This window comes from Drosophila kikkawai, chromosome 2L (genome assembly GCF_030179895.1).
Source record: "Drosophila kikkawai strain 14028-0561.14 chromosome 2L, DkikHiC1v2, whole genome shotgun sequence".
NCBI lineage: Eukaryota > Metazoa > Arthropoda > Insecta > Diptera > Drosophilidae > Drosophila > Drosophila kikkawai.
In genome coordinates, this window is record NC_091728.1 from 24,902,088 (window position 1) to 24,924,313 (window position 22,226).

General features: G+C 44.1%; 5 protein-coding genes and 1 long non-coding RNA gene across 6 annotated transcripts; 4 read left to right on the forward strand and 2 right to left on the reverse strand.

Moving 5' to 3' along the window:
• Positions 1-3,521: 3,521 nt before the first annotated feature.
• On the forward strand, positions 3,522-4,653 carry LOC108078508 (CTD nuclear envelope phosphatase 1 homolog). The gene has a single exon (XM_017172411.3). It carries the CDS (start codon positions 3,675-3,677, stop codon positions 4,524-4,526), a length of 852 nt encoding a protein of 283 aa, XP_017027900.1. The 5' UTR covers positions 3,522-3,674; the 3' UTR covers positions 4,527-4,653.
• A 1,589-nt stretch (positions 4,654-6,242) lies between these two features.
• Positions 6,243-7,892, reverse strand: LOC108078505 (phenoloxidase-activating factor 2). Its single transcript, XM_017172407.3, has 3 exons — positions 7,778-7,892; positions 7,231-7,718; positions 6,243-7,174 (listed from the first exon to the last, which is right to left on the reverse strand). Exons 1-3 carry the CDS (start codon positions 7,779-7,781, stop codon positions 6,299-6,301), a joined length of 1,368 nt encoding a protein of 455 aa, XP_017027896.1. The 5' UTR covers positions 7,782-7,892; the 3' UTR covers positions 6,243-6,298.
• A 137-nt stretch (positions 7,893-8,029) lies between these two features.
• LOC108078507 (phenoloxidase-activating factor 2-like) lies at positions 8,030-10,848 on the forward strand. Its single transcript, XM_017172410.2, has 5 exons — positions 8,030-8,106; positions 8,420-8,718; positions 8,797-9,239; positions 9,382-9,819; positions 9,888-10,848. The coding sequence occupies exons 4-5, from the start codon at positions 9,382-9,384 to the stop codon at positions 10,755-10,757; spliced, it is 1,308 nt and encodes a 435-aa protein (XP_017027899.1). The 5' UTR covers positions 8,030-8,106; positions 8,420-8,718; positions 8,797-9,239; the 3' UTR covers positions 10,758-10,848.
• Positions 10,849-11,262: 414 nt separating this feature from the next.
• Positions 11,263-13,537, forward strand: LOC108078561 (phenoloxidase-activating factor 2-like). Its single transcript, XM_017172480.2, has 3 exons — positions 11,263-11,338; positions 12,100-12,559; positions 12,622-13,537. Exons 2-3 carry the CDS (start codon positions 12,113-12,115, stop codon positions 13,489-13,491), a joined length of 1,317 nt encoding a protein of 438 aa, XP_017027969.1. The 5' UTR covers positions 11,263-11,338; positions 12,100-12,112; the 3' UTR covers positions 13,492-13,537.
• A 1,556-nt stretch (positions 13,538-15,093) lies between these two features.
• Jon44E (Jonah 44E) lies at positions 15,094-15,959 on the reverse strand. Its single transcript, XM_017172373.2, has one exon. The coding sequence runs from the start codon at positions 15,957-15,959 to the stop codon at positions 15,141-15,143; it is 819 nt and encodes a 272-aa protein (XP_017027862.1). The 3' UTR covers positions 15,094-15,140.
• Positions 15,960-21,314: 5,355 nt separating this feature from the next.
• On the forward strand, positions 21,315-21,793 carry LOC121502438 (uncharacterized). The gene is made up of 2 exons (XR_005991001.2): positions 21,315-21,466; positions 21,530-21,793. It is a non-coding gene; the product is annotated as an uncharacterized lncRNA (long non-coding RNA).
• The last annotated feature ends 433 nt before the right edge of the window (positions 21,794-22,226 follow it).

The window sequence follows — 22,226 nt, forward strand, 5'->3', positions numbered from 1 at the left end:
CACTTGATTCCGGCATTTTTTCCCAACTGCAGCTATAACATAACCATTAGATTTAAGTACAATTGCATAAACAAGGACTGTGCGCAAGAGAAAAAAAGAGGGCGAAGCGGAAGCCAAGTGGCAGCTCCAACTTCAAAGGCAAATGCCACGCAGCATTCCGGCAGCAATAAAAGCACTCAGCTAGCTCCCTTAGACTTCCGTCCATGTGTCCATCTTCCATCCGCTATCCGCCTCCATCTGTGCACTTAATGTGACATGTTTTTGCAGCAGCTTTGGTTTCTCTCCTTTCGCCACTCGAGATTTCCCTTCGGCAGCAGGAGAGTCATGCGATTTGATGCATTTTGCTTGTTACCAAATTGTTTTGCATTTTCCCTCACGTTTTTACATAGACTTCCAGTGCCGAATTGAGGCAAAAACGAGCAAAGGAATTCATTGGCCAGGTCCTGTTCCCCTGATTCCCTGATTCGGTGTGAAAGTCATCAAATATTTAAAGCTCAAGTGCAGAATGGCATTCAGTATTGGCAGAGAATGATGTGAAATTGATTTTAAGCTGGCATGATATATCGGTCAGCGGATTGGCATTTCATTATAGAAAAAGCAATTTTATTATACCCCTGCAGGGTATTATAATTTCAGTCAGAAGTTTGCAACGCAGTGAAGGAGACGTTTCCGACCCTATAAAGTATATATATTCTTGATCAGCATCAACAGCCGAGTCGATCTAGCCATGTCCGTCTGTCCGTCTGTCCGTCTGTCCGTCTGTCCGTCCGTCTGTCCGTCCGTCTGTCCGTCCGTCCGTCTGTCCGTTTCTACGCAAACTAGTCCCTCAGTTTTAAAGCTATCTGAATGAAACTTTGCATAGAGTCTTCTATATACTCTCACTGCTATATATGTCGGAACGGGCCGGATCGGACGACTATATCATATAGCTCCCATACAAATGTTCGATAAATTAAAAAAAAAAAAATTTAACTTGGCTGTTTTTCAATATTTTTGCATCATTTTTGAGATATAGTCATTTTATATTTTTCCAGAATTTTGGTAAAATTTTTATGAAAATCGGACGACTATATCTTATAGCTGCCATAGGAACGATCGGAAAATGAATAGGAAAAAAATTATAACTTCGTTGTTTTTCAACATATTCTTATCTACTTTTAGATATAAGCTTCTTTTATTATTTCAGAATTTTGTTAAAAATTTTATGAAAATCGGACAACTATATCATATAGCTGCCATATAAACGATCGGTAAATGTAGAGAAAATGTAAAGCTGGGAATGTAAAACTGTAACTGTCAAACTGTAAACATAATAATGCCCATATGATACACTAATGCAGTTTTCATTAATTAGCTACTTCATTAGAACCTTGAAAGAGACCACTATATGTGTAATTTTGTGTAATTTGGCTTGAATTTTGCTTGGATTATTTTGGTAATACGACTACGGTCACACCGACCGTAAAAGGTAAACAAAACAAACGGCCGCCATTCGAGGCGTATTACTATGAATTTCTGAATTCCTCGTCGAAGTATTCTTGCATAAATAAATGCAGAATCCTTTAAATTTATGTTTTTAACCTATAAGGCTTAAATTTTTTTAAATTATTACCAAAAAAAATTTTAAATTAATTTTACAGCGTAAGAACCTTGCCCTCGCAAAACATATTATTTTTCCTAATTTTCTAATATTTTTTCAGTTCAAAAAACCAGCGAAATGATATAAAAATAAAATTCTCATTGTGAGACCATACTGTCAATGAACTGGCTAATACATTTTTCAATTACAATTTTCTTCATTAAACCCGTATTTTGTTATCGAGTATCTGGTATATTTTATGTAGATCTATCGATTATCGCGGCAATGAAGTAGCTAATGCATTATTCTAATGCATTAGAGCGCCATATAGTCGTCTTGCTCGCACTTGTGTAAAACGCTATTGCGCTGTCAAATCTTTAATGAAGTCTCTAATTAATGCGGCAGTGTCATGCCAGTATAAGTATAGGTAAAATGTAATGAAACTCTGTTTTGTGAGTGTTTTCAGCATTTAAATTTATAATATAAACATCAAAACCAATCTGCAAGGGTATACAAACTTCGGTGTGCCGAAGTTAGCTTCTTTTCTTGTTTGTTTTCATTCCTATAGATTTCAGCCATAAGACAAGCCCCTGTTTACTGAATGAATTTATTTATTAACACCGCTGTTCTTCGCCTTATCAACTGGAACTTTTTCCATTGGCTTCCATAAATCGTGTTGTATCGGCGGAACGTGCGAGTAATCTATGATTTTAAATTTGAAAAATCATGACTGGCTCCATTGTAAATGTCTTCCTGGGTATATATATATTTTATTTTCTTTATTACCCAGACATCAAAAGTTTTCACAAACTATTTATAACAAGTTTTATAAGCGCTGCGGTTGAAGGGGCAAAGGAAGGAGAAACCTCATCATTTTTCTTAATAAACATAAAAATATACCACGAAAACGCCAAACATATTTCACATTGCAGCTCACTTGCAAGTTGCAAGTTGCTAGTTGCCGTTGCCGCTGCAGTTGCAGTTGCAGTTGCACTTTGCAGCACTGCAGCTAGTTATTTCCGCCGTAAAACTTTGTGCTGCCGTTGTCAGTTGGCTAAATGGAAAATATTTCAGGCACTGGACCAGGACCATGTATTTACAGAGAGCGACTACGAGCTACTACATATTAAGTAACTGCAGTGGCAAGTCGGCGGGGCATTGCCTGCTGATTTATGTCTGGAGAGCGTCTGGAGGCTAATGCTACTGGCCGTAAATTGCCGCTTAGCATTATAACTCAATTAGCCAGTGGATGGGTTGCGTATACGCCGCGTTGGCCCAAGCGGAAGCCGGACAGTGCGAGAGCCAACAGTTTACATTTACAGCTGTACTGGTGAATTATGCAAGCCCTAATTAATGCCGGGGTGCACAGGGGAACTGCTCTTGTTTGCTGCCCATTGTAGTAGTTGTAGGTCACCTTCCGTCCGGGCCTGCATATCCTTTTGGACCCGGCTACGTGTCCTTGTTGTAGGCTAATGAATCGGCTGCCAAGAGTCTTGGCTTCGTGTCTGCGGTATGCTGGCAATTAGCGCTGTCTCACATTTGACTTAACCGCTTCATCAGTGCAGAGGTGTGAAGAGCAGTAGCTTCATGGCAATGGATTGTAAACGTAACGCCTATGCTGGAATACATAAACTTAAAACCCGTCTTCAAGGCATCCTCAAAACTGAAAATCAAAGTACGAGGAATATATGGGGAAATACGAGAAAGTTGAGTGACTCAACTTGAGTCTAATGTAGGATACCAAATGCGGCAGAAAATAGCAACATACTTTTTGCCCTTAGCTGTTCCCATTGCCATTCCCATTGACCTTTTCTCATTATAAAACTCAAGGCTAGAACTCAATGTAAACAAAAGTTAAGCAAAATGTACTCAAGGATCTATGGATTTCATAAGCGTATTTAGCATCTAGTCAACCGATGGATCTAGAGTCATGAAGTGTTAAGGTAAACCGATTAGTTTTTCTGAAACCATTGACGCTACTTATTCGGTTGAAAAAAATCATAGTTTATATAGTTTAGTTCCATGTATATGTAAGAGAGGAAGGAGTTGATCAGCCGCTTAGTTTATCAATTCGCTTTCCGGCGAATTGGAAACGATGGTCAGCCCGCTGTCCACACACTCGGCGCATATAGAAAAGCTAGCTTCTCCCGATCAGATGGCCTATTCTCTGGTCCACGACCCCCAGGGCACCCCATACGGTACTGGACCGACCAATACCCACCGCATTCTCGTCCTATTCGCCAACCTGGGCAACCACTTCAAGCATCTATTTGCCCACCTCTTGGACAAGATATACAGGAGCTTTTTCTCCGGCCGGGCAGGTGATGCATACAAGGAGGTGCCCCCTTCGCATGCCTCCCTTCGGCGACTGCAGACGGTGGGCCGGAAGACTCTGGTGCTGGACTTGGATGAGACTCTGGTTCACTCCTGTTACACAGATCCAGAGACGCAGGATCAAGTAGGCTGCGGTCAGATACCTGAGAGGGCAGTGCCCGACTACCAAATCGACGTCACCATCGATGCCAACTCCACCATTCCCTTTCGGGTCTTCAAGCGGCCTCATGTGGACAAGTTTTTAAGTTTAGTGTCCAAGTGGTATGACCTGGTCATCTACACGGCCAGCCTGGAGGTCTATGCCTCCAAGGTGGTGGATCTTCTGGATGGAGGCCGGGAGATGCTGACGCGCCGTCTTTACCGCCAGCACTGTCACTCCACCACGGCTCTGTTCACAAAGGACCTGACTCTGGTCAGCGAGGACCTGAGGGGCGTGTTTATCATCGACAACTCACCGAACGCCTACCTCTATTTCCCCAACAACGCCCTGCCTATAAAGTCCTTCATCTACGATCCTGACGACAAGGAGCTGCTGAAGCTACTGCCATTCCTCGATGCTTTGCGCTTCACCAAGGATGTCCGATCCGTTCTTGGCCGGCGTGTCACTTCCTAGACTCTCTTACCCATCGTATCCGTTAGTGTATAGTCCATACCAGAAGCCAAATTGGGACTTTGTTAAGGAAGTTAAGCGAATTTCTTAGTTAATGTTAAAAAATTATAAATGAAAAAACCCTCACTAATTACGGAATATTTAACCTTTAATCAAGCCAGCACATTTTAAGACACAGCGAAAGCAGAAGCAGCGGCATATGGGACTCGCCTCAGCGCAGATGCATTTCATTGCTCATACGCCACGTGGGCCGTGTGAGTTTTTTGCTCTGCTCCTGTTTTTGCCTCGTGTGCGGGGAGAAGTTTTCGTGAAAGCCAGCTGCATGCAAATGTAGGAGCGTAATGATGTTGCGGCTTTTTTACTTAACACGGCCGCAGTGAGAGCCACCTGATGCCTGGCTCTCTCACCCTCTCGGAAAAGTTGCCAAAGTTTAAATTGAATTCTTAATTATGGCACACACAGGTACGCAGAGTTTTTGGCCCAAGCAAAATGCTTAGAAAATAATACTGTATCCCTGTGACAATTTTGTTTGTTTCCATTTTTCTATATATGTATGTATGTTTAGGGATCCAAGAGAGATTCATGCCGTCGCAGTGTGTGATTTATGTGTGTGTGCGGGGTCCAACAAATTTTGATTTGTAGCTCCATAAAAGCGCTGACAAAATCCCATGAAACAGTAGCATCAGCTACTGCCAGGCAGGGTTATTGAAATCCAGCAGATAGCTTGGCGCAGCAGCAGCAGGGACAGGCTGTGCAGTTTCGGCGGCAACGGTGCGTATGAGCAATCAGTCAACCAGTCAGTGAGTCAGTTAGCTGCCGATATCTCAATTTTTTATGCTTGGCCTAGTGCAAAATTTAGCGTAGGTTCTCCACAAGGCTTTAAATCGGTTTCGATTTAAAAGTAGTTCCCTGTACTGTTTCCCTAATTTCATTTAATTCAGAGTCCCCTCGTTGCCACTGCTGTCCCCTGAGCCTAGTTACCGTTTTTCTCTTCCAAGAACCTTCTTAGATAATTTGCTTATTAGCCGGAAAACGTGGCATTGGAGAAAAAGCGACTCTCTAATTGGGTTTTTGCATTGCAAATGAATCTCTGCGGCTTTTTAGCTTCTGTCAAAATAAACAAACCAAAGACAGCGAGCTGTAAACTATATGTAGTCCATCGTAATTGACTGAGTCAGTGGGATTAGTTGATTGCTCGTTGTGGTTTTTTGAACTTATCCCCGGGCCAATTAACAATGCAAATTGGCCAGACGAGAGCAAAAGCTAGTAAGTGAATTCATTTCATTTCAAGCCAAGCCAAGCCCTCAGCTCGGCAGACCTCTATTTGCCATCGGAATCGGCGGCCTAAGCTGCACACATAAATCTTGCATTGAACGGTTAGATGGGTGGCTTGGGGGCGGCACTTTCACCTGCTCCGCCATAAATTTCCATTTTCCATTCCCAATGCCGCCACTCAATTTGGCTTAAACGTTCTTACGGGCAGACAAACCTAACAGCGTGACTCCGAACTTGTCTTGGGAATAAAATTGGATTGCTGAACAGGAGAAGCTTTTGAAGTTTTGATTAATTATTAATCTATGTTATACATATTGTCTGTAGTATACTTTTAGACATCCAAAAACTGGCACTAAAAGCTATTTTTGATCTCTGTAAAGTTTAGTTTCTTAAGGGTCTTGTGTGGTAGACAAAAATCAAATAAAATATATTATTGACAACAACTCTGAAAATAATTATAATGTATACTTGATCGCTTTTGCTATAAATTTCCTCTGATCTCAAACATTTTCACTCGGCGGGAAGCCACACTCCACCATTTTCTCATCGATCCAGCTCCGCAGGTAGGCCACATTCGCATAGGCCGCCGGCACATCCTTCTCGGCGCACTCAATGCCCCAGGACACAATCCCGGCTAGCTGATAGCGATCCGGCTGCCCCGGCATCATGCAGAACAGTGGAGAGCCGCCGTCGCCCTTGCATGTGTCCCTGCCCTTCACACCGCCGGCACAGATGAAGCTGTCGTGAAGGCGGTAGCGACGACCCAGGACAGTGAGACGCAGCAGACGCTGGCAGGACTCGTGGTCAACCACGGGCAGGACAATGCGCTTTAGCAAGTGCTCCATGGTGCGGGACGAGCTGTTGCTGTGCCCCCATCCTGTGGCCAGGCACTGCGCCCGCTCCAGTTGCTCTGACAGCTGCGGCGACTCCGGCGGCGGCAGGCAAACCGGCTGGATGTGCGGGGCCAGCTGGAAGGGTCGCTCCAGGACCAGAAGGGCGATGTCGTTGTAGAAGGTCAGCTTATTGAAGTTCTCATGGCGATGCATGCGACTAATCCGGCGCATCTGGTAGGGAAGCCGCTCAGTCTGTGTGTTGAGGTCCCAGTCGCCGGCCCGCGCCAGCAGCGAGTCCTCGGTGTAGTTGGCCACGTTGTGGGCACTGGTCAGCACCAGCTGAGGGTGAATCAGGGTGCCGCCACAGATGAAGTTCCCCTCCATGTCCATCAGTGCGATCATCCAGGGGAACTCGCCGAAGATGGACTCGTTGTCGTTGTAGCCATCCAGCGTGTAGTACAGGCCCCGCGGATTGCTATAACCGCAGCCCTTGAACTGAAAGTCCTGGACGCTGCGCAGGTTGGGATTCTTTTCTTCCTCGATCTGAAGAAGGTTTGTTATTTGCTTTGATTTCCATTTTCTTAGAGGTTTCCCCTCACCTGGTCGTCCAGTGGACAGCACTGCTCCACGGAGCGACAGCCAAAGTTGCTGTCCTCATTTATGCGCGCCTTGATGATGTACCGTCCGTCCTCGTTGACTACTCCGGTCTTGCAGAGGTGCCGTGGCACACATTCCTTTAGCAGGCCACAGCTTTTGTAGCCCTCGTCCGCCTTGGCAGTAATAGTCGTCGTGGTCGTCGTAGTTGTGAAGAGCCAGGGATTTCCCTGGCGCTGTTTGCGGTACTCAATCTCGATATAGTAGCTCTCCAGCTGCGCTTTATCGCAGCACACTTGGCTGGGGCCACAGCTGAGGTCAAGGACCCGCACGCCCAGTTTCCCCCGGCCGGAGTCGTCGCTCACCTCGCAGATCTTCTTGTCCACGCAGCTCTGGTGGCTAGGACAAGTATGGATCGAGGAGGCCGGCGGCGTGAGAGAGATCAGCGCCAGACAGGCCACCAAGAGAAGCTTCATAGTGATGGCGACGATAGCTGACATGGGAAAGAGCAGGCTCGTTCACACGCTGGGCCAAACAACAAACAACACTCACCCATTGTGAGATATCAGAATATATAATCCCAATCGAATCGGTGCGCAATATATTTGGAGAGACGTGCCAGAGGTGCGACACGTTTTAGACTGAGTCTGTCTGAGGAATAACACGCTATTTAGGAGCTCATTTCACTCTGCTTGCTGGAGATTACTCAGATTATTAATTATTATCTTACTCTCCCGATCGGAGTCTCTCGTCTCTGTGCCGTTGGAATCCCACAAGCTGGTTCTATAAATGCTTATGAGTTCCGCTCGAGACAATCAGTTGACTTGGTGAAACCCAAGCTTAGCGATTATCTTCGGTGCGCGTATCTCCAGATCTTAAAGGTACATAGGCATATAAATACATAGATGTACTTCTATAAATACTCTACATAAGTGCATCATAGAGCAGTCTTTAATATATAATGTGGACTAGTCGCTCTGTCATTCGCTGTTTGCAAATCAGTTTCAATAAAAAACTTCGCATTTGCATTCAATTAAATGCAATAGCAAATTGCACTCAGTTTCTAACTAACTAACTATAACTTTAAATATTAAGTGACATTTTAATAATTATTTAAATTAAATAAGTGCTTTAACATCACTACTGCTGAATTCTACTAGCTGGGCATTAAATAAATACCTAAAATTACTCTAGTTTCGGATCATTCTCGTCCTGCAATGGCGTTTGGATTAACTAACCGGTGCAGCTGGCTGATCCCAGCTGTCCTCCTGCTCATGCTGACCTTGGCCCTGGCAAAGCCGAGTTCCCCGTCAGTCCAGGATTATTCGGTCTTCGATGAGAGCTGCGGAATCAACATGGTGTGCGTGCCACGGAAGTTGTGCCGGGACAAGATTATAAAGGACGATGGGGTCAGCCTCATTACTCCCATTATCGGCCAGACCGGCCATGTTTGCTCCAGAGTTCTTGATCGCTGCTGTAAGGTGCCACCGAAGGTAAGCGGATAAAATATAAAATTAGTTTTTGAATCTTAGTTCTTACTTATTTTTTCTTTGATGAAAATACTTTTTTAGGAGGACAACGTCCAAACATAATCTGAGGAATCGCACGGCGCCACTTGAATTACGATTTATACAAAAGTTCTGAAAGTTCAATCCCATAAATTTAAATTTTATCAAAATAAAATGCATTTTAATAATAACCAAATAGAAATGCAATTTTCTTAGAATGCAACAAGCAATGTTATCTGATGTAGTTGAAATGAGGCACTCACCTGGATGAAAATACCTAAAACATTCATTCAGATTCCATACGCCCCGTTGGCCCAACAATAACTCATCCATGGCGAGTTATTACGATTTAATCATTACTATATTGGAAATAAAATGCTGTACAGACTCTCTCTAGCCGGTTTTATAAATTGCTTAGATTTCCTACCAAGCGACTCAGTTGTCTTGGCGAAACTGAAGCTGAAACATCATCGGATCAGCGACATTTATCTCCACAGTCAATACAAGTAGGTGCTCGAATGCGAATATACTAGTGCATTATGGAAATTTTGAGTGCAGCAGATCTTACTCGTTTATATATTATTGATCATTCAAGTCGCGCTTTTTATTAATCACTTCCAATGAAAAACTATGTAACTTCCATCACAGATGGCGCCGGCTATGCTCCTCCTGCTGATCCTCCTTGCGATTGGAGTCAATGCTCAGGATTTTCCATCACCGAAGTGCCATCAGAACGAGCTTTGCACGACAGTGAAGCGTTGCGAAGAGTCGGATGACTCCGGCCAGAAGGTTATCAAACCGAGAGTAGCCATTCGCTTTTGCGGTGAGGGCTTGATGTGTTGCGATAAGGAGCAGCTCAAGAGCTGGGATACTTTTCAGGAGGAAGAAAAGTCGATCCAAAACAAGGTGAGCCGGTTCCCAGAACCAAAGCCCAACGAGAGCTGCGGCCTAAACATGGAATGCGTGCCGCGGAAGCTGTGCCGTGACAACATTATCGATGACGCTGGAGTCAGCCTCATAAATCCAAGGATCGGCAAAACGCAGTGTTCCAAGTCCCTGTACCGCTGCTGCGAGGTTGGCCAGGAGGTGAGTCGCAATAAAACACCTGAAAAGAATAATAAAGATAATATTGGGACACCCTTTCCCTTTCTTAGGTCGACGACAGCGAAAGTCCTTATGTGCAGAAGCAAAAGGACTTTAAGTACAAGAACTGTGGCTGGAGCAACCCGAAGGGCCTGATTCCCGACGAAGACAAGTTCAACTACACGGAGGACGTCTCCGTCTTCGGCGAGTTTCCTTGGATGGTGGGTATCTTCACCGGGCGGCAGAAGTTCCTGTGCGGTGGAACGCTCATCCATCCTCAGCTGGTGGTCACCAGCTCGCACAATGTGGTCAACGAGACGGTGGACACCCTGGTGGCCCGGCTAGGCGAGTGGGATTTGAACAGTGTAAACGAGCCGTACATCCACCAGAGTCGGCGCATTAAGAAGATCATCACGCACCCGGATTTCCATCCACAAAAATTGTTCAACGACATTGCCCTTTTGGAGTTGAAGGAGCCCGTCCAACTGGCTCCGCACATACAGCCACTCTGCCTCCCGCCTCCTCAAACGCCGCAGCTGATCAGCCAGCTGCTATCCTCCACCTGCTTCGCCACGGGATGGGGCTCCAAGGATGCCAAAGTTGACAATCTGGAGCAGGTACTCAAGCGGATCAATCTGCCGCTGGTGGAGCATAGCGAGTGCCAGGCGAAGCTGCGCATCACGCGGCTGGAGAGCCGATTCCGGCTCCGCCCTAGCTTTATCTGTGCCGGCGGCGATCCTGGCAAGGACACTTGCCACGGAGACGGCGGCTCCCCGCTCTTCTGCACGATGCCAGGCGAAAGGGACCGCTACCAGTTGGTGGGCATCGTGTCCTGGGGCGTGGAGTGTGGCGAGGAGGACATCCCAGGCGTCTATGCCAATGTGCCATACCTGCGCAACTGGCTCGATGAGGAGATCAAAGAACTCGGCATTACTTTGTAGTTTAAACAGAAAATAAGGCACGCTTTTACATAAAAATGATTTTTTCAATACTAATACTAAAGAAACGAAGATTATAGTGAAGATGAAATTACTTTTCTTGGATCTTAATTGTAACATTCAACTAAAGGGCTTTCCACTTTGAAGCAGGGGTTTTCCCAGCACACCTGGTTGCAGTCGCCGCTCACCTCGTAGCTTATCGTATGCTTATATTTAGATTATCGCGATAGAGATCACCGAGAGACTGGCCATCAACATAGGCTGGAATGGGGAAAGACCAGATTCATTCACTCGGATTCCATACGCCCCGTGGGCCGATTGCGAGAGTATATTCCGAGTAAGATGCTAGAGCTTTTCTTTTCTCTCTATTCTCTTAGAACTTGTCACCTTAAATGCGCTCTCCTGCTCTCCCAATCGCAGTGTTATCTCTCTCCCATCCCCTCGCTTTCAGCTGTTTTCGGAATCTCCCAAGCCGGTTCTATAAATGGTTTTGAGTTCCACTCGATCCACTCAGTCGACTTGGCGAAATCCAAGCTTTAACATCGTTCTGGGATCGGCGGCTTCCATCTCCGAAATCTATATACGTAGGTGCTTCTCGTATATACCCCTTCGAATGCGGATACATAAGTGAATTTAACTATAATACTCGTATATACCATATAAAAGTGATTGCAAAAGTCAGCTGGTGATAACGCAGTTCCAATGAAAACTTCGGTTTCTTTTACGTATATTAGTAAAAATAAGTGAAATGATAATTATTTTAGTAATAAAAAACATCTTAATGACTACTAGTAATTTTAATTAGTATTTTTTATGGTGTGTGTAGTTTTATACAAAACAAAATACAAATATGCCTGAGTCAAAGCCCAATCGGGCTCTTAAAAAATCAAAACTAAACAATAGCTACAAATATGAAGGAGAACAATGGATGGAAAGAATAATACGAAAGAATAATACGTTTTCGTAAAAGCCAAATATATAAACTTAAACCTCAAGCGTGAACAAGGCTATATACGATTCGAAGTGTCATCAAATTTAATGAATTATTTTTGTTGGATATTACGTAAAAATGCGATATAAAATAAATTTTAAATAATACAAATACTTGTTGTAGGTGAACAAGTAAAGTCCATTTGATAAATTTTACATTTTATAAATACTTAAAATTAAACTGAAAACCCACCCTAGCTTTATGGTTTTGTGAGTGATCTGAACTATATGTGTACAAAATAAAAAATAAAATGCAATATTTGATGATAACCTTTGCTGGTGCATTGCCCGAGATTAGGATGCCTCTTATCTCTAACTGTGTGTTCTCTATTCCATCTGCTCTTTGCTCCGCCAGTGCTCGACCAACCATGGCAAGTAGAACAACACCATTTACTTCAGCAGTGTTCCTCCTACTGATCCTCCTGGAGAGCGACTTTTCCCGAGCCCAGGACTTTTCTTCGTCGATGTGCCAACAGAGCGAGCTCTGTACAACAGTGAAGCGCTGCCAGGAATCGGATAACGCCGGCCGGAAGCGCATTAGTCCGCGGATAGCCCGCTCCTGCGGTGTTAGCTTGATGTGTTGCGAGAAGGAGCAGCTCGAGAGCTGGGACGCCACTAACTCGATTCGGGACAAAGTGAGCCGGGTCCCAGAACCTGAGCCCAATGAGAGCTGCGGCTTGAACATGGAATGCGTGCCGCGCAAGCTGTGCCGGGACAACGTCATCAACGACTCGGGGATCACCCTTATCAATCCCAGGCTCGGCAACACCCAGTGTTCCAAATCCCTTTACCGCTGCTGTGAGGTTAGCCAGAAGGTGAGTTCATAAAAATGGAGTAACTTCGGTAGAGATGCCCAGACTAATAATCTTTTTTTTAGGTGGACGACAGCGAAAGTCCTTATGTGCAGAAGCAGAAGGACTTCAAGTACACGAGCTGCGGCTGGAGCAACCCGAAGGGCCTGATTCCCGACGAAGACAAGTTCAACTATGAGGAGGACGTGTCCATTTTCGGCCAATTCCCCTGGATGGTGGGAATCTTCACCGGGCGGCAAAAGTTCCTATGCGGCGGAACGCTCATCCATCCTCAGCTGGTGGTCACCAGCTCGCACAATGTGGTCAATGAGACGGTGGACACCCTGGTGGCCCGGCTAGGCGAGTGGGATTTGAACAGTGTAAACGAGCCGTACATCCACCAGAGTCGGCGCATCAAGGAGATCATCATGCATCCCGAGTTCGACCCCGATGTGTTCTTCAACGACATCGCCCTGCTGCTGCTGGAGGAACCCGTTCAGCTGGCTCCACATATTCAGCCACTCTGCCTCCCGCCTCCTCAGACGCCGCAGCTGATTAGCCAGCTGCTATCCTCCAACTGCTTCGCCACGGGATGGGGCTCCAAGGATGCCAAGAGTGACAAGCTGGAGCAGGTACTCAAGCGGATTAATCTGCCGCTTGTGGAGCATAGCGAGTGCCAGGCGAAGCTGCGCCTCACGAGGCTGGAGAGCCGATTCCGGCTCCGCCCTAGCTTTATCTGTGCCGGCGGCGATCCTGGCAAGGACACATGCAAGGGAGACGGCGGCTCCCCGCTCTTCTGCACGATGCCAGGCGAGAGGGACCGCTACCAGTTGGTGGGCATCGTCTCCTGGGGCGTGGAGTGTGCCGAAGATGACATTCCGGCCGTGTACGCCAATGTGCCCTACCTGCGTGGCTGGCTCGATGAAAAGATCAAGGGACTCGGCATAACGTTGTAATTTCTGAGGAGCTTTAATAAACAAAAAAACGTTTTTCTAAGCGTAATTTATCAGTACCTTTATTTCTATAAATAATACCTCCCCTTGAGAACTCGTCCTTTCTCCTTGTTTGTTGGAAAGTCTTATCATTAAACAGCATTATCTGCTATCGTATATCCACTGGGTAGGAGCCATTTATCCGTGCCACTTTCCAGTTAAGCGCCGGGATAATTCTCCATCCAGGCACTTAACTCGAACGCATACCTCCAGCAGTCACTCGATTTATTGCAATCCTCGGGAACAAAGGAACACCGAGGCAGGAAACACGAGCAGGACGACGCGGGCGAAGAGTCTTCGTGCCGGCAGCTTATAAATAGTCAAGTCCTAGACAACCTCCATTTGACACTCCCTGCCCGATGAGTTTGCCCCTCGAAGTTTCACCCAGAAAACAATGTACAGTTAGTATTTAAATTCAAATTTAGTCTTTTTAATACTTTGATATTCTATGTAATATATTTCAAATTAAGGTTTCTTTAATAAATTTCTTCGAAAATTTTACCTAGAATACTTCTATACAGACCTGGATTTTTTCCTGTGTGTCTGTATATAGAACCAAATTAACCAGAACAACAGGAGCAATATAGCGAGAGACTGGGCATGCCCGAAAATCGAGAAATTACACGCTGAGCCGGCCAAATGGCTCAGCGAATTGATTTTGCTCCTACTCCTCGCGAGTCCTTGCACTAAAAACTCATTTTTCAAGTAAACTGCTCGAGCAGTTTCTGTTTTGTTTTACGGCACTGTAATTTATTGGCTCTTTTTACGGCTTTCGGCGTTACGTATTGATTTTGTTACTCCAATTTCTTAGGGATTACAATGGCAACTGAAATTAATGTGGCTCTAATTATAAACAAATGAAATAAAGAGAAACAAATAAATTAAAGTCTTGAATGCATCTATGTTTATACAGCTATAGGGTAAAAAAATATTATACCATAGTGCCAATTGAAAACATTTGTAACAAGCAGAAGGATCCTTGTTTATTCCATAAAGCATCACCAGACGAGTCGATATACCAGTAGGTAGTCTGTTTGTCCATTGCTCAACATTTTCCTAGCAACATTTGAATTTATTTTGGTGTAGCGCAACATCTTCCTAGCAATTGTCAACATTTTCTTTTGCCTTTCGATCTGTTTAATTGGAAATTTTCAAAAAGTATAGCAATATTATAGTTATTTCATTGCTCCTTTTGATTTTGGGTATCGGGTACCTCACAGTTGGTCTCACTTGACTTGTTTTATTTGGCTTTGATAGCTCCTCATAAATCTAGTTATGGTAATCAAATGCAAAGGGGTTGACATCTTATCGCTACGAAGTTAAGGGGTTTGGTTTGCTTATCGGTTAGCCTTAATCGAGTATTGATTTAAGATTTCCGATTCCTAATCTTAAATGCTCAACTTGAAACTACAACAACTAACAAGCTAATTAATCAATTAAAAGACTTTGAATTCCTCAAAAGAATGAATGAAAGAATGAACCCCACTGATATTCTTATTGAATGCATTCTAAAGTCTTCATCCAACTTCAATCTATATTTTAACACTTAGCTATCATTTCTCTTAATTCTTTGTTTAAAAATGCTTCATTTTATTTATTTTCTTCATACCAATTTAGTAAGAAATGCCGGTGTGGTCTCGGATCCAGTCGAGGTAACCGGTGACACGGGTGAAACCGGCGGGCCTGCCAGCAGTGCATCCCTCTCCGCTGCCGAAGGAAACGATGCCCACGATGCGATTGCCCTCATGGAGGACCAGGGGGCCGCCAGAGTCACCGCTGCAGGAGGAGCGCCCGCCATCAGTATTGATGCAGATGGTGTTGTCCGTGACGTAGTTGCCGCCGTAGTAGTTTCGGCAGTCGTTGTTGTCCATGATCTGGACATCCACGCAGTTTAGGTAGTTGGACATGCCGCTGTTGTTGTCGGTCAGACCCCAGCCGGAGGCGACAGCCCACCAGCCGGAGAAGCTGTTGTAGCGATCGTTGTAGCTGGGCAGCTCCACCTTGTTGACCAGGCTCCAGAAGTCCACGTGCGGGATGCGGATGAGGGCGATGTCGTTGTTCAGGAAGTCGTTCCAGTCGGGATGCTGGATCATGTCGCTGCGGCTCACCCAGTGGGTGTACTGGGCCTCGTGGCGGAAGCTGGCACCGAAGTAGATCAGCACGTGGTTGGCGGTGTTCGTGCAGTGGGCGGCAGTCAGGACCCATGTGTGGCCAATGATAGAGCCACTGCACCAGTGGGTGCCGTCGTTGAAGCTCAGGCCCACGATGTAGGGCACCTTGCCCTCGTACGCCGGGTAGCCGTTGGTGATGCGGCCATCGATCTTGCCAGCGCGTGGCATATCCTTCACGGGCACCGCCTTGCCGGCGGGCATGGAGGGCACAACGCTGGCTGTGGCCACAGCCAAGCAGGCGAGGAATACGAGGAACTTCATGTTGGTCTAGTAGAGAACTACTGTCGTTCGATGTCTGGCTCTGCCTCTTTATAGAGTTGCCTTATCGGTTGACCAACGGAAGTCACTTAAATGTTAATTCGCACTCGTAAATCTAAAGTATGAACTCTCGAGAAGTGCCGAAAAGTATTAGATAAGCTATCATGATTACACATGCTAAAACGCTGGAATAAATAAGCCGATCGGTGTCTTCATTGATTGATTTACTAGCGGAGTAGGGAAAACAATGACCTATTTTATTTTAGATTTAATATCTTAAAGAAAGTTTGACATTTTGCCTCTCAAAATTCCATTGTGTGACCTATCTCTCTCGTTGTGTCTCTATATTATACTCGAACAGTCTTTGCAATTGGAATAAGGTACTCCAAGATAAAGGTACTCCAGAGATAACGCACTAGAGATACAGGATACTTCCTAATTAGCTATTAAAGCCATACACCTAATTAGCGAACGAACAGTTCAAGTCATGCATAAAATGTGTGCTTATTCCGCATTATGATCCTTAGGCTATTAGACTTGGGACTTCTCGATTTGGTCACTCATCTGTGTGCTGGTTGGGATCAATTTACGCCTGATTGCTTCCACACAGCCAAAGCTGGAACCCATCAAATATTTGCCAAATTGATAATCATTTAATTATAACAAAGCACAAGGCAAAATGCAACTGCTAACAGCAATTCTATCTCCGATGGCCGCCGCTGCTGGTATGGGATTTGAGCATGCACGTCCTGCTTGATGAGTGTGTGTGTGTGCGTTTGCAATTATAATGGCCCTGGCCGCAATTGTGTTGCATACTTTGAGGCCCAGTTCCTTGCCAGCTGCCTCCCTGAGCCTGCCATCAAATTACAAATGATGTAGTGCCCCGGGGGGGAAAATGGAACGGACGAAGCGACTGACGGATGGACAGGAGGCGGAGGAGATGCAGCTTTGTGGCCAGTGAACGGAAATAGAAACAGCTGCAAATGGCAGTTAGCTCAGTTCTCCGCCACATATACATACAAACTTATACGCCATCGTGTGTATGTATATGCATATGGGCTTATTTTGCATGCGTAGGTGAAAAAAACAATCCACTAATGTCCCACCCACACAAGGACACAAGCTCACACACACCCCCACGGTGGCATGAACAATTGACACTGGCTAATTGCAGTGGAAAGTCCACTAAATGCACCCATAACCATGTTATTCAGATACCCTGGACAGGAAGGGGCAACTGCGCCGCCAGGAAGCCCAAGAGGCTTGGCCAACGGAAGGAAAATCTAGGAAATTACAATAGGAAACTGTACTCTATCGGGGCTATTTATATATCATCTCTGGTGCTTCTGGGGAGGCGGATGAAAATTGAGGTTTAAATTATATCAAATTGAGAAAACAAACCCTTGACCTTAAAAGACCCACTTGGCTTAAGCTCCTTTCTAATCCTGTCCTAGAGGGTATTGCCGCTGTCGATTAATTATGCATCCAAATCACCACGCTCGCAAGTTGTCGCGCTAATTAACAGGCCGAGAATAAATTACGAGCACCAGGCACATTTGCAAAAATCCGAAGCGAATAAGTGTCATGGCCGAAAGGGGATGCCCAAAGGGGTTCAGAAAAGTGGGTGGAAGGGATGTCGGTATCCCCTAGTTCGAAACAATTAAATGCATTCCCGGGACTGCCCTAGGGATGGTCGGGCAGGCCCACACTGCGTATACGCAACGCAGTGCATGGAAAATTAGCTGGGACATTGGCAGCCATTCGGATTCCCACACTCGGCAATGCCACAATGCGACATGTTGCCAGCGTTTTAGACAATTTGTTATGCAAATTGCTTATTAACTTTATGACCAGCTCCACTTGGCCGCCCGAAACATTTTGAATTGTCAATTAGGTGCGGCCAGGAGCCCCAACCGATTTTCACCTGCCAGCGGTAGATTCTCAATAAAATTGTGTTGGCATTATTTAAACATAGACCCGAGTCATTTCATGACATTTTATGACCACACCACAGCGCACATACCTGCCGAGGACGGCCATTAAACGGACATAAAATTGGCCCCCGGCTTCGATTTTAATTTATGTCCAGTACGTCCAGCACTGCTCGCCTTTCCAGCTTCTGCCGCTGCATTGCCTTTTACCTGCTAATGACATGGCTATGCCATCGACAGGGGCCTTTGACTTAATTGAAAATTCTCATTTTGTTCCCACCTAAATGGCGGTGCAGCGTTATTTATGGCCACGACTGGAAGCGGGCCAAATAGCCAGGGAACCTCCACGACTGCTCTCCGCCAGCCCAGGATGATTTATATAGTTTCAGTTTAATGATGTTTTCTGGTGTTTATAGAAAATTTTCTATTTCCAAAGCATACGAGAACTCTAGATAACAGAGAAATAATGATAATGATTAATTAAAAATTTATATTAAATGAGTACGAGGAAAAACTTGAATAAATATTATTTAAAAACTAATCATAACCTCTTAAAAATGTATCAAGAATTGGGCCTCTAAATTTTACATTGTAAAAAAACTAACCTAATTTTCTTTGAGATTACAGACTTAACTATCCGTTATTCAAAAGAGCCTATTGAAAGCAAGTCAATAAACTTTGCCGACAATTTTCTTGTAACTAAAATTACAAAAAAATATTTAACAGCTTTAATTTTCCTATCTTAATTCCTGCAATGACAAGCTCCAGCGACTTGAGATGTTGTTTTCCTGCTGGTTACCTTCGAAATTGGGAAGTTTGGTGAAATGTCCCGGCATTAGCGTCCATAAGTATGCAACAGCTAGCCAAGTCAGGCAACTACAAAGTAGCACAAGCCCCGAATACCCGTGTCTGTCTTATGGATGCCGCTTGCATTCGGCCACATTTGCCAGTCCCGTGTTGTGCGTCTCGTGCTTTGCCGAGCTCCCTCTCGGACATGAATTACGTTTACCGACAATTAATTTCAAGTGAAAATGTGCTAAAACTTTTAATTGGGCAGCCAAGTGGCTGCCAGGCAGAGTCCGCAGGGGTAACCTGCGAGAGACAGAGACCGAGAGCGAGGGCCGTAAGGAAGCTGGAACGAGGCAGCCATAAAAATGTCGACAACATGCCTGCAAAATGTTTCATTCCACCAATTTCGCTGCAGGTGCGCTCAGCGAGGATAACTTGAAATTTAAAGGCTCAAGATTGCATCGCAAGAAGTGTTCCCGCTGGCTAGCTCCTTAAAATGCCACAGAAAACAATAGATCATGAGGAAGTACTCTTTTTCTAAAAATAGATAAAGCTAAATACCTACCTTTATAATAACTTAAACTCTTTAAGGTATTCCACGTTGCTGTTTTTAAATTGATTTATGCTTGAGTAATCAAGATACACAGTCCATTCTGTAACTGACATACACATATGTCGCACATATGCAAGTAAAGCCAGCTAATTACGTCAATTACACGTGTGACGCTCCTTTGAGCTTAGTTCGCTGCATGTAGAAATATAAAATATATAAAATATGTATAACTCTACATTGAAAAATATCATAAGCATGTTTGATAATACAATTTGCTTATTAAAAACTACAATGAATATTAATAATCTAAGTTTGACTTGCCGAACTTTATATACGATTGCAGTTTTCAATTAAATATATATTAAACACAAATTTACAGTTACAGAGTTACAGTTTTAAATTTACATTTTTCCCCACATCTTGCGATCGGTTCCTAAACCGAAATTTCGAAATAATAAAATATTACCATATCTCAAAGAAGATGAAAATTCGTTGAAAAACAACGAAGTTATACTTCGATCCCTTCTATGGCAGATATATGATATGTATAGTCATGAGAGTATTCATAATACTGTATGCAAAGATTCATTCAGATACCTTTAAAACTGAGGCACTAGTTTGTGTTAAAACGGACAGACGAGCAAACGGACAGACGGACATGGCTAGATCAACTGGGCTGTTGGTGCTAATCAGGAATATATATACTTTATAGGGTCGGAAAGATCTCCTGCTTTGCAAACTTCTGACTGAAATTATAATACCCATGCAAAAATAATCTTTTATACGGTCCCTGATATAAATACACAAAAGTAAATAATGCATTTTAATGGTCCTGTCATACATACTGTCTTACTTAACGTACCCACTTATCAGTACATAATTTAAACACTTTTAATTCGTATTTATAAACATAGACCCATAATTAGGCTCCAGCCTTGTAATTAATATTCTACCAAAAATACCCAAGAAATTTCCTCAGTGCAGTTGCAGAACCCGATGGTGTCAGGGTATGACTGACATATGGAAATGACGTCTGCCAGGGTGTGTGTATGTGCGAGCGAAGGCCATAATATGCAAATAGACTTTGAATAACAGCCAGTTTAAATTCGCTTCAATGTGTCACAATTGAAGTCATAGTGAGTGAATGAGAAGAAGAGGCAAAAATAGGTCATGGTCGCAGTTCGGGTTGCACACGGCGATGGCTACTCAACCAAAAACTAGACCAATTCGCCTGACCACCAACCCCAGATGCACAAAAATCAACTCACGTACAAAAACTATGGTTATTTCCACACAAAACAAACGCAAACACAAGCCGCAGCCTCAAATGTGCACTTTTCCAAATGGCAATGGAAAAGCCCAAACGAAGGCAATGACGGAACATCGGAAAAACGGAAAAACAGAGGAGCAGGTGAAGAATAGGACGTGGAAACAGGCTAGGTACAAATCTGCACAAACAACAGCATAGTCACAGGCAGGCAGCTCTCGTAACAATAACAATTCAATCAAATGTTCTCTCCTATGGAAATCTTCGAATGGAAACAAACATCAGCCGAAGGTAGGACTGGGACCATCAAATGGCTGAAGGGGTCAGGAAGGGGCTAAGAGCGGGCAAACATGTTTTGATTAAAATTAGTTGCATTTTCCACAGACGAGCTTTTCTCTCAGCCCAAAATGGTCCTGACTCTCTCACTCTCTCTACGCTCTCTCTTTGCGATTGCGCTGTATAAAGGGTCCCAAATTAACCGATTGTCATCTGAGCAGGAGAAGTCCAGGAGAATAAACCAATGGCGGGGAAATTGCTATGTTTTCCCCAAGGTTTGAAAATATTAAACTAAATTTAAGGATTACCTTTTATGTATATACTTTTAATTTAGATCAAAAACAATTAAGTGATAAATTTAATACAACTTAGAGAGCTTCTCTGAGTTATGCTATAACCACACTGCGTATGATTAATATGGAATAAAGTCAGGATTATACATATTAATCATACAGGATGCAAGCCAAGCATGACATTAAAGAAATTCTATAGCATTTAATTTATAAGCTTAAACAAAAAATTATAAAGCGTTACCAGAAAATGTCTAAATAATAACAACCCTTTTAAGAAACTAAATAGTTCTGACTTCCCTAAGCTAGTAGTCCTTGTCTTCCCTATCAAGGCCTCGGGTTTCATTGAGAAATATACCAAGAAGTTTATATTTCTAGAACAAATTTTTGTAAATTTTTTAAAGGTCTGCCTGCAAAGAAGATAAAAGCTTTCATTGAATAAGTTTAAATAATTACATTTTTTCAAGGACAACAACACCTATGACTAAGATGATCGGAAAGGGAAAACGACGAGGACTGCGGCGCAAAGCAGAAACGACCGTCCGGGCTATGATCATTGTTGAGGATCAAATGTATCCTGGCTTAATAATGGCGGCCCAAAGCCGCCTGTTTGCCCTACACTGCCTGGCCGAGGTGCGTTTTGTGGAGCTCTCCTAGATATCCAAATATGAAATCCATATATTCTCTGTTGTGCACATAACGACATATAAATAGTCTCGCTTGCGGCTAAAGTTGGTGCATTTTATTTGTCAAGTTTGGGTACTAGCAACACGTGCGACATTAGGTGGCTATATAGTGCTAGTGATGTCTATCAAATGGCTGCTGGTGCTGCTGATGCTGCTGCTGTTCCGGGAAGGCGAGGATAGGGTGTCCTTGCTGGTGGAAAGCGTGTGCATTTTCACAGCCATTTGAACTTGGCAACACTCGCAATTCGCAAAATGTGCAACATGGCGTAAAGAGTTCTTGTTAAGCGCAGCAGTTAGCTTTGCCGAGGCGGCATCAGAGCAGCCTGAAAAACTTTGCCCAGATGCATATGTAAATGTGTATATAATCACTTGACTGCATATATTTACAGGAGGCTCCAATGGAGCCATTACAGCTTTATCTGAACAGGACTTGATGGCTTGAAAATTACCAGATAAGGTTGGAAAAAGAGTTCAGCTT